The 12407-nt window shown below is 38.6% G+C and overlaps 1 protein-coding gene across 2 annotated transcripts in view; it reads right to left on the reverse strand.

Annotated features, from left to right (window-relative positions):
• Positions 1-12407, reverse strand: part of alk (ALK receptor tyrosine kinase) — a 398208-nt gene that overhangs the window by 163226 nt on the left and 222575 nt on the right. For both annotated transcript variants that reach the window (XM_006799378.3, XM_006799377.3), the window contains exon 4: positions 2297-2501. In XM_006799378.3, the coding sequence (XP_006799441.2) occupies positions 2297-2501 (205 nt within the window). The remainder of the gene's footprint in view (positions 1-2296; positions 2502-12407) is intronic.

Genomic DNA, 12407 nt, shown 5'->3' on the forward strand with positions numbered 1-12407 from the left:
TAAGTATTTGGTCACCTCAAACAAGGACAATCCCTGGCTCTCACAGACCTGTAACGTCTTCTGTAAGAAGCTTTTCTCTCCCCCACTCGTTACCTGTATGAATGGCACCTGTTTGACCTCATCATCTGTATAAAAGACACCTGTCCACAGCCTCAACCAGTCAGACTCCAAACTCCGCCATGGCCAAGACCAAAGAGCTTTCGAAGGACACCAGGAAAAGAATTGTAGACCTGCACCAGACTGGGAAGAGTGAATCTACAATAGGCAAGCAGCTTGGTGTGAAAAAATCAACTGTGGGAGCAATCATCAGAAAATGGAAGACATACAAGACCACTGATAATCTCCCTCGATCTGGGGCTCCACGCAAGATCTCATCCCGTGGGGTCAAAATGATCATGAGAACGGTGAGCAAAGATCCCAGAACCACACGGGGGGACCTGGTGAATGACCTGCAGAGAGCTGGGACCAAAGTAACAAAGGTCACCATCAGTAACACACTACAACGGCAGGGAATCAAATCCCGCAGTGCCAGACGTGTTCCGCTGCTGAAGCCAGTGCATGTCCAGGCCCGTCTGAAGTTTGCCAGAGAGCACATGGATGATACAGCAGAGGATTGGGAGAATGTCATGTGGTCAGATGAAACCAAAGTAGAACTTTTTGGTATAAACTCAACTCGTCGTGTTTGGAGGAAGAAGAATACTGAGTTGCATCCCAAGAACACCATACCTACTGTGAAGCATGGGGGTGGAAACATCATGCTATGGGGCTGTTTTTCTGCCAAGGGGACAGGACGACTGATCCGTGTTAAGGACAGAATGAATGGGGCCAAGTATCGTGAGATTTTGAGCCAAAACCTCCTTCCATCAGTGAGAACTTTGAAGATGAAACGAGGCTGGGTCTTCCAACATGACAATGATCCAAAACACACCGCCCGGGCAACAAAGGAGTGGCTCCGTAAGAAGCATTTGAAAGTCCTGGAGTGGCCTAGCCAGTCTCCAGACCTCAACCCCATAGAAAATCTGTGGCGGGAGTTGAAAGTCCGTGTTGCTCGGCGACAGCCCCAAAACATCACTGCTCTTGAGAAGATCTGCATGGAGGAATGGGCCAAAATACCAGCTACTGTGTGTGCAAACCTGGTAAAGACCTATAGTAAACGTTTGACCTCTGTTATTGCCAACAAAGGTTATGTTACAAAGTATTGAGTTGTATTTTTGTTATTGACCAAATACTTATTTTCCACCCTGATTTACGAATAAATTCTTTACAAATCCTACCATGTGAATTCATGGATTTTTTTTTCACATTCTGTCTCTCACAGTTGAAGTGTACCTCTGGTGCAAATTACTGACCTCTGTCATCATTTTAAGTGGGGGAACTTGCACAATCGGTGGCTGACTAAATACTTTTTTGCCCCACTCTATGTGCTGTGAAATATACCCAGCATTCATCGCGGTTATGATACCTGTGAAAAATGTAATGAAGACAAACTCTGAATGGTTTCCATTCATAAATCTTTAGTTTTACAAAGATCATAAAGTCACTCTAAACATCACTATGTACTGCCACTGTAGCAGTAGCCCACTGCACTAATGGTGTCACGTCTTTACTAGGCCTACATGCAGATAAATAAAATGCAGCATTAACCAAGCAACTGTAAATATAATGGAACAAACTCAAGGTTAACACAGCATAATATCAAATTTAAAACTCTTGCTAAAATACATAAACCTGGTAAATATATCCCTCTCGCCTGCTCTAACATTGTGCTTAAAACAAAGAAATGCAGTTGTACTGCCTAACCTTCCTTTGATAAAATGGACCAATATTCAGTTTAAATACACTAAAGTACCAGGGGGAATTTCACTTTTCTATATAACTGGCCAGATTGTCACATTTGTTTTTTTTTTCCATTAAGGTGTGTCTTGTTTACATGTATAAGGGTAATATGCTAGAAAAGAGAAAAACATCAACAAAGCAGTTTTGTACCTGTCAGTGTTGAAACAGCAAGCGCAACAAGTTCTAAATCTTATGAATGAATAAACACAGACGCAAAAATAAATCTTTAAAATAAGTAAACGCTCCAAAATAAAATGTCCTGATAAGAAGAGATGTCAGACAAAAAACAAGCACACATTGTCTTGAATGAAGATATTTCATCTCAGCTTTTTGAACTCCACAGTAAAACACATTTTGGTGGTTTCTAATTCCCTCAAATCATCAACAAAAATTTAATTAACCACTGAGAAAGGAATCCTAACATTTCTGCCCAATTGTAGTTGTATAGAAATGGGCTTACCCTGTGATGCGCGGGAGAGTGTCGGTTGAGAAGAGGGAGAGAGGGGACTTGTCTCGCATTATAAGCCAAACAGTGTACTGCCCACTTTGCCTGGGGTGGAAGAACACAGCCATGTCCAGGCTACAAGGACCTTGTCCCCCCCATAGCCAAGGACTGAGCACCCAGGGGCCTCCAAACGCTGAACTGTTCACCCAGAGAAACTCACCTGAGGGAGAGAGGAAAAGCAAAAAAGTGTAAAACCAAGACTAGAGATTGACTAAATGCATGAGTACAAAAGCTTGAAAACGATATGGAATCTTGCATGCATGATATGATGTTGTAGCATGTATCGAGAAGATTTATGGGAAGTAGAACGAGATAGTTTTAAGACCACATCTGAGTCTAGCCCTTGAAGAAAATTAATAAAATAACGCTGCTTTGAAAATAAGCTGTCAGTGACACCCTGTGCACAAAAAAGTCAAGCAGGGGGGAAAAGGAAAAAAAATCAAAGAGATTTTTTTATAGCTTTGATATTCAATTTCCCTTTCTATTAAGCTCACTCAAGGAAGAAGTTGATCAGAAGCACAAAGTTTGGTATCTGAGTGTGTGTGTGTGTGTGGCAAAGCGGCACAAAGAAACATCCATTTTTAACAGGCTCAGTTAAGTAAAGTATTGTTAATGAGGAGAGTATTAAGAAAATTCAAACCAAAAATTTTAAATAAGAAGGAATAACTGATTTTCTGTTGTTCACACAAAGTATTCAAGGTCAATTTGCCTTTATTTAGCTGTTTATTCTGTTTGGTGTATCAGGAAGAGTTGCAGAAATACATCTGGATTTTTTTTAAAGTACTGTAGTATGTGCCCTTCATTTTATTTATTTTTTATTGTTTCATTATCCAGGTAGTACTTCAATCCCTAGATAATGGCACTAGTTGCTTCCCAGGGCTATTGAAACATGCTTCTCCAACGGGGTCACGTGTCTCTCTGCGTTGGTTAGACACTGAACTTAAACAGCTTTTTGCTATTAGTCATCTACAGGGTGGGCCATTTATATGGATACACCGTAATAAAATGGGAATGGTTGGTGATATTAAAGTCCTGTTTGTGGCACATTAGTATATGTGAGGGGGCAATCTCCTCAAGATGGGTGGTGACCATGGTGGCCATTTAGAAGTCGGCCATCTTGGATACAACTTTTGTTTTTTCAATAGGAAGAGGGCCATGTGACACATCAAACTTATTGGTAATGTCACAAGAAAAAGTGCTTTCTAACTTTATTCTTTCATGAGTTATTTACAAGTTTCTGAACACTTATAAAATGTGTTCAATGTGCTGCCCATTGTGTTGGATTGTCAATGCAACCCTCTTCTCCCACTCTTCACACACTGATAGCAACATCGCAGGAGAAATGCCAGCACAGGCATCCAGTATCCGTAGTTTCAGGTGCTGCACATCTCGTATCTTCACACCATAGACAATTGCCTTCAGATGACCCCAAAGATAAAAGTCTAAGGGGGTCAGATCGGGAGACCTTGGGGGCCATTCAACTGGCCCACGACGACCAATCCACTTTCCAGGAAACTGTTCATCTAGGAATGCTCGGACCTGGCACCCATAATGTGGTGGTGCACCATCTTGCTGGAAAAACTCCGGGAACGTGCCAGCTTCAGTGCATAAAGAGGGAAACACATCATCATGTAGCAATTTCAAATATCCAGTGGCCTTGAGGTTTCCATTGATGAAGAATGGACCCACTATCGTTGTACCCCATATACCACACCAAACCATCACTTTTGTTGTTCCAACAGTCTTGGAGGGATCCATCCAATGTGGGTTAGTGTCAGACCAATAGTGGTGGTTTTGTTTGTTAACTTCACCGTTCACATAAAAGTGAAGCCTCATCACTAAACAAAATCTTCTGCGTGAACTGAGGGTCCTGTTCCAGTTTTTGTTTTGCCCATTCTGCGCACCGATCTGGGTCATCCTCGTTGAGATGCTGCAGTAGCTGGAGTTTGTAAGGGTGCCATTTGTGAGTAGCTAATATCCACCGAAGGGATGTTCGACTAATGCCACTCTCCAGTGACATGCGGCGAGTGCTACGCTGTGGGCTCTTGCTGAATGAAGCTAGGACAGCCACTGATGTTTCTTCATTAGTGACAGTTTTCTTGCGTCCACATTTTGGCAAATCCAACACTGAACCAGTTTCACGAAACTTAGCAAGCAGTTTGCTAACAGTAGCATGGGAGATGGGTGGTCTCGTAGGGTGTCTTGTATTGAAATGACGCGGTTACTGCGTTCACCAGATATCAACACAATTTCGATCCGCTCCTCACGTGTTAACCTCTTCGACATGTCAATGGCTGTGAACAAAGAGAAACTTGTAAATAACTCATGAAAAAATAAAGTTACGTTGAAACCAAGCACACCATTGTTTTTCTTGTGACATTACCAATAAGTTTGATGTGTCACAAAAGTTGTATCCAAGATGGCCGACTTCTAAATGGCCACCATGGTCACCACCCATCTTGACCACATATACTAATGTGCCACAAACAGGACTTTAATATCACCAACCATTCCCATTTTATTACGGTGTATCCATATAAATGGCCCACCCTGTACACAGTTTTTGCATTGGAACACATTAACAGAACAGATGTTTCCTAAAATCTTTAAAAGTGATTTCAAAGCCTAAATCTAGCTTATTTAGTCTTAACTAAGTGCCAAATGGTACAAACTGTATGAATCTGCAATTAGGTGGCAGCCAAACATCTGACGCCACAAGTCAAGATGTTTCTAGTTTGCTTTTGTTTGTCTGGAAGTGCACCGACGCCACTTTCGTTCAAACCTGAAAACGAAAGTTATCGCAGCACTATTCACAAGTATTCTAAGGAATGTGTAGTCGTGTGAGTATGTTTAGGTTTCTCAGTTATTATAAGTGTTCAGTGGCGTTTGAGGTGACTGTGGAAGAAAGTAATTGTCAGTTGGTACTTGTTGATCTTTGAGGTGCGTTTTGGCTCATTATCGTGCTGCAGTATGACTCCTTGTCCATAAAGAGGCACAGCAGAAGGTGGAGCATGCCTTTCAAAAATGCAGTACTGCTTCTTCTGAGTCACAGTGTAGTACATGATTGACTATGGATAAGAGAGGTATCATCCCCTCTCTTACCTTTGTCTTCTTACATTCACCGTTCTGTTAATGCCAATAATTTCTAATATGGATTCAACAATAAATATGATCTCCTTCCATCATCTACTCATGTATCCATCCAAAGCATTTCCCTTTGTAAATCTGGTGTGATGTCTTACTCTAAAAAAGGTTTAAAAAAAACCTTGGAAACCTTCATTTCACACGGAGAGAGTCTATCTTCACTAGAAGCTTTTACTTAGTAATTTATCCTCACTAAAACGATGCTGCTTAGCCAGAAATGTTCTGCTGGAACCTTGAGGCACAGCCACATTTATAGCAGGTGAACAATGGCTGTAGTTGAATAAGTCTCTGGTGAGTCAGTCAAATCCACCCCAGTGCCATCCAAACGCTGCTTTATTGGAAGGATGCAAGTCAAGGGAATCAAACGTTTTGTAGAAAGCAGGGAAAATGGGCACAAACATGCTACAATTTGGCTGAAATACACTTTTAAGTATTTCTAAACCCTCAAACTTTGTATTTCTGGTATTAATGGCGGATACTTTTTCAAAGCTTTTTCTGTCCTTCTCAGCAAGGGAATAATTCTACTTTATGTTTACTAGAGAGGTCATAGTGGGTGGTGGTAGTGCCTACAGAATTATCCTTCTCTGATAACAAATGCCTTCCCCTATCCCATGGGGCTGTTGAAAAAAACTGGATAATTTGAAGGCCTTCACATTGGAGTGCTCCAGTTAAGCCTCATTTGCTCTGCTTTCCACATTTGAATGCTTCTTACACAGAGGGTCCAGACAATTTGGCAAGGACAGTATGAATGCTTACAACAAGTTTCAGGCAATGTGGACTGAATGCATTTTCTACACACCCAACAGCAATCTGATATAAAGGTTTTAAGACTTAGCCTGGAAGGGTTTTGGGCCCGAAGGCAGAAAACTATTAACTCTCCTTTCCCAGTTCTAATAAGATGGAGAAATACCTGTTTGGGAGCAATTACTGGTAGGGCACAAATTATAATGGCAAAGTGCAAAGCAAAGGCTGTAATTCGGTTAGTAGAGTTCAGCTTTAGCTTTACCCCTAAATACTGCTGCCTAACTGAGTTTGATAGTCTTATTTAATGCATCACAATATCTGCTTCCTCTGACTGTCTTCCCAAATTTGCATAGTGCAACATCATCATTGACGGGGTATTAAGCAGATGGGATCACTCAACTGTTTATATTGAGAGAAAAAAAACATCACAAGACAAAGCATTAGGCAAGATTTGTGTTTGTTTGTTACATATGTTGTTCCACTGCTGGATGCTAATATTTAAAATGAGCCGGGTGAAAAAAATGCCTGGATCCATGAATATAAATCATGCAAAGCTAATCTAGTATGTCCGAGACTAGAAATCCTGTGTTTGTAAATCAGCATAATTAGCATTATATGCTCTTTAAATCAGCAGCAATTGCACGTTTAAACACAGAGCAGTGAACACAGCTCTTATTTGGCCTGACAATGTTAAATCACAACAAATATAAAGTTAGTTCTCTTGAAAGATAACCTGCAATTATAAGATAAGAACTGTGATCCAACGGTCCTTTTACTCTGTTTGTTTTTCTTTCAGTATATTTCATAATTAAATTGCGTACTGACGGCCCGAGAGCTGCTTGAGGCATCATAAACAAACACACTGATGTGATTGTTGTGCATTTAATGTTGTCAGCGTCGGGGTAGAAAACTTGTTATCAAGTCTTTTTAAAAACACTAATTATCAACTGCAGCATGTATGCTTTTATCTGTTAGTAGCTAATAGGTATAGGAATATATTCAAGATCAAGCTATGCCACTAGAAACTTGCTTTATTTATTTATTTTTTTAATCAAAGTTGTCCTTTTTGTACTGTTTTCTTATCCATGATCGTAATAATTTTGCATGTAAACACGCTTTAAAAATGTAAACTATTCCTCATTAGAATTTTATTCATCTAGGAGAGTCCAAGAATAAAATAGATATGTCAAAATCTATAAAATTATAATAACTTTTCTCAAGAGCTATTCATAATGGAAAAACAACCCTCATTCCTAAAACAACTGAAAGACTCGGTAACAAGAAAGAACTCTTCAGTAACCATCAATCTATACACTTTGATTTTAACCCACACTACCACTAGTGCTCTACTTGACCTATTATTCTTTGCAAATCGAGTTTCTTGTAGGCAATTTCTTATTTATCCGTGAAGTTCGACCTCAGTGACACCAGCTTAATCTGCAGTGCCTCTAAACTGGTACTTGATTGCTGCCCCTGCGATGAGGAAGACAAGCCCCAAAACACAGAAGCAAGAAACATTTCAATCCAAAGTGAAAGGTCTATTCTGTATCATTGAATCAAGCTGGTAAACAATTTTCTCCCCCTCTCTCTCTGTGCAGTTACCGATTCAATCAACGGAGGCTCTTGTTGACATAGCATACCAAATCCAACTGTTGGAGAGAACAGAATTCCCTCAGATAATAAAATTGCAGCTAAAAGCCTGAGAGAAGGAGGAAAACAAACAATTCAGATTGTATTCTCTGCCAAATCCTCTTATAACATAATGCATTTACCCAGGGCCAGCACAGGATTTCTGGGGTCCCAACAATTTGACTGACAAACATTTTAATTTACAAGCCATTCATCTGATCAACACAGTGACACAGCTTCCACAGTAGCAAAATGGTGTTAAAGTATGTTCTGCATGCTGATAAAAAGCTATCTTGTGATAGTGTATTGTTGGAGGTTTCTTAAATAAAACTGTTTACTGCCGCAGAGATTTCAAATTTAAATCTGGTGTGCTGTTATGGTGAAAGGGGACGACATCAGTAAAATTGCAATCAGGGACTGCAATTCACTGGCAGGGCTGAAAATTCCCTCTACATCACACAAAAATTACTTACTTGACCGAGATGGCATGTGTATTGTGTTGGGTTTCTGACAACATCAAGACAATATCTTCTCATTTTTCCACCATATTGTTATCTATAGATGTACTATAAGGCAATATCCTGCAGTCCAGTGCCACAAACATTCCAGTCTTGTAATGGTGAAGAACCTGTCTAAAAACTTCAGCATCCAAATCAGGATCAGGATGAAACACAGGAATACAAAAGTTAATCTTTCTAAGTTGGGCCAAGCACAACTTCTAGTATAATGACATGTAAATCCACTCAAACAGCCTGAGTAATCTAGCTACCAAGCAAACCAAACTAATCACATAACCTCCTCCTTCCCCCAGGCAAGACTGCTTTTTAGTAATCATCATGAACCATTATAGAAAGTGTAAAAAGATGAATCACTCTCCATTTTTTCTTCAGGGATTCGGAAGAAGAAGCAAGAAAAAGAAGATTTTTAAACATTATTTTGGGACAAATGCGAAAAAGAAATCCCACTCATACTGTGATTTCCATTGATTTATAATTTCACCATTAAAAGTTGACTTTGTTTGGTGGTTGAATAAAAGTGTACCCGAGAGCATTTTCTGGTTATAGCGTGAAAGAGTTATTAAACATGTGAGTGGAATTATATGTCTATACAGTGTCTGTTTGTCTTTGTCAACTAAATGTTAATCATAATACATACATTTTAGGATTGTTTTTAAAATTCTCTTATTTGCTTTTAAATCTCTTAATGGCCTGCCCCTCCCTCTCGGAGCTACTACAACCATATACACCTGCCCGTTCCCTTAGGTCCGCCAATCAGCAGCTCCTTAAGGTACCGAAAACTAAGTATAAATTTAAAGGTGATCGTGCTTTTGCTGTAGTTGCTCCAAAGTTGTGGAATGATCTACTCTTGCATGTTAGGCAGGCCTCTTCTCTTTCTGAATTTAAAAGTCTTCTTAAAACATATTTATTCGCTGAAGCCTTTGGCATTGATTAGAGGGGCTGACTCAATTTGTTTTAACATGTTTCAATTTATTTTAGTTTTTTAGTTATTTATTTTATCTTATCTTATCTCATTTTAATTTTCTTTACTTATGCTATTAGCATGTACAGCACTTTGTGAACTCTGGTTTTATGTTAAAGTGCTTTATAAATAAAGGTGGTATGGTACTGATTTTATTGTAGGTTACCTTATAGTGCACATAACACCAATAGCTCTCTGCTTTCTTATGCAGAAACATCCCAATTGCACTTAACCTCTTAAGCCCCAACGCCCCCTGATACGGGGGCAAAAAGCAGTAGATCAGGTAGGCTTGGGGCTTAAGAGGTTAAAGCTTTCACTGTGCTGTTTCAGGACTGCACAGAGCTCGCATGTATGACAGACAGATTTTAATGCAAAACTGGACCAAAAATATCCAATAATGAATGATTAATAATACAACCAACCGGATGAAGACCTAATGCTTTAAAACACCAAGTGTAAACATGGTAAACACACGATGTGTCCTCTCCTTTTAATAAGAATGAAAATAGTGTGAGTAAAAAAATAACACAAATCTGAATAAGTGAACATGAAATGTTCACAGGCATGCTGCCCATTCCGGGTGCAACTCAGTGTGAAGTTTAATGTGCGTAAAAGAACAAAAAAAAAAACATCATGCGTGGGAGTACAAAGCAAACCACAGTTTTGTTTTGATTTTTTTTCCTGGGCTACATGGTTTAAAAAGGAAATGGCTTATTGTGACTATGCAACAGAGGCTGATATGGAGGGGGTGTACAGGGCATGCAGAAAAGATGCCAATGGAATAACACGGATAGAAAACACTTGCAATTCAATTTGAGTGACTTTATTCTTATTTCAAAATGTGCGTTTTCGTGGTTTTTTTTTAACAAAGTTAAAGAAAAACATTGCATTTGTTCATTACTCCAGTTTTCTGTGTGGCAAACACTAACTCCTCTGCCCTCTAAGCTACAACTAAAACATAAAAACAGTTCAGATAAGCAGTATTTATAAAGGTTATCATGAGAGTGTGAAAAGGTAGATGGGATGTGAGACAGGACAGTTTTTTTTAAATGTAAATTTTGTTAACTGTATTAGCTTAGTTTTGGGACCTCCCCACACATACATGGAAAGGAGTATGGAGAGCTGCAGCTCTGGGTCTCAAGACCCAGATCAAGCACAGTAGACTCCAGTGAAAACTGGTATGACATTGATTTTGTCAGAAACAGCATTAAAGAAGGAGGTGAGGTGGAGGTGGGTTGCAAAGCAGCTAACAAATGTGCAGACAGGCTCGAGGAGCTTAAAAATAGCACAAACTGGATGTGTAAAGTGTTGGCTGAGCCATTAGCTGATGTGAGCTGACACTCAGATGAGCTGATCTGCCAAGATTGCAGCTGAGCTTGATTTGTTGCCTGCTGGAACAGTGTGTTGAATTATTGGTGAAAGCTATCAGAAGTGCAGGACAATTAAACAAACACACACACAAAAAAAAATCAATATAGACAAAGTGATTTATTTCTACACCAGAACTGACTGTTCTGTTGACCAGCTGATCTTATTTGTTGGAACCAATTTGTACTAGAATGCAGTGCATTCACAAAATACCCCACTTTCATAGGCAGAACAAAATATTTCCCCAAACCAAGGCAAAATACCTCGAACACAGTAACATAATGACTGACATACAGGTCATTTTAAATATAAATATTAAAATATTGCAAATTGAATCCTCAAACATATTGTAATGCTTTTGAGAAACAACATTTATTTATTTAAAAAATATTATTATATTATATATATTAGTAGTCATAATAACACAACATAATAATCACAATCACAGTCTAACTCTGCAGAATGTCAGCGAAATTGTTATTTTGGCATCCAAAGCAATCAAGGAGATAACAGCTTTTGACCTTTAATTTATAACAACAAAATTAGTCTTTGGAGAATTAATGGGAAAAACAGCCCTCAAACTTTTGACAGAACACAGAAACTGGAAGAAGACCTCATTAACCACTGGAAACAAACATCCTTTGATCATCATAGTCAAGTGCCATGGTTTTGTCTTTTACATTGTCATGCACATTTCAACATGATTTCCCTATAAAAATGACACACAGAGTAAAATGTAAGAAGGAAATTATCAAGCACATGTGGCTTTTTATCCCATAAATCTTTAATACCCTTTAAATAATCCAATATCTACTTGTAAACACGATACATATTTAACAAGTTTAATACAGTATCTTCTGTGTGTTCTGTTCACTCTTTTAAGCCCACCTCACGTATTTAAGTTGTTTTAATCATCTTGATTGAATGCAGTAATTTAATTTTGGTAAGGATTTTCACAGCATTCGAACGTGATATTTTACTTAAGCAGAGGTTATTAGGCTCCAGTTTTTGGAGTGCTATAGTTATTACCAGGAACTCTGACACCTTTATTATTTCAAGTTGATTTATTTTAATTTCAAGGCACTCAACCACACTGAGAATAGTGAATTGATTGATTTACTTTGCATCATTAATTAATTAATCAATTATTTAATTCAGAACTGGAAGATTTGATGCTGACAATGCAACAATAACAATGCAAAATTAATATATCTTGCATTTTGGTGTTTGGCAGAGTTTTGCTACTGGGAATGTGGATTATCAATCTAAATCTTTAGGATTCACCACTATGCACGAAAAGGCCTCTAAAAATAATCAAGAAAAGCAAGATTAAAAAAGTTAATTCTGAATATGAAATTATTATTCTTAAGAGGGATCACTCTATAAGCTGATAGTGCTGTGATGGAGACATTTAAGGGTTTTGTCTAGTGGCAAGGCTCGTTTTATTCTTGATTGCATTTTAGTTACCATAATGTCTGCTGTCCAAGTAAACGTCAATCTTTAAGGAGTGTTTGATTTAATGAGACTAATACATTAAACAGAACAATAAAATGGCCTCATAAATCTTAACAACACTGGTGTCAGAGTCACCGCTTCTTCTTCTTCTTCTTCCGTGTACTAATCATTGCACTAGTCATTGTCACTAGTCCACTTAAAAGGTATTTGCTATTGTAGCGGGTCCACCAATCATTTCAAACTGTAT

The sequence above is a fragment of the Neolamprologus brichardi genome, chromosome 19 (genome assembly GCF_056152115.1).
Source record: "Neolamprologus brichardi isolate AB-2024 chromosome 19, ASM5615211v1, whole genome shotgun sequence".
Lineage (NCBI taxonomy): Eukaryota > Metazoa > Chordata > Actinopteri > Cichliformes > Cichlidae > Neolamprologus > Neolamprologus brichardi.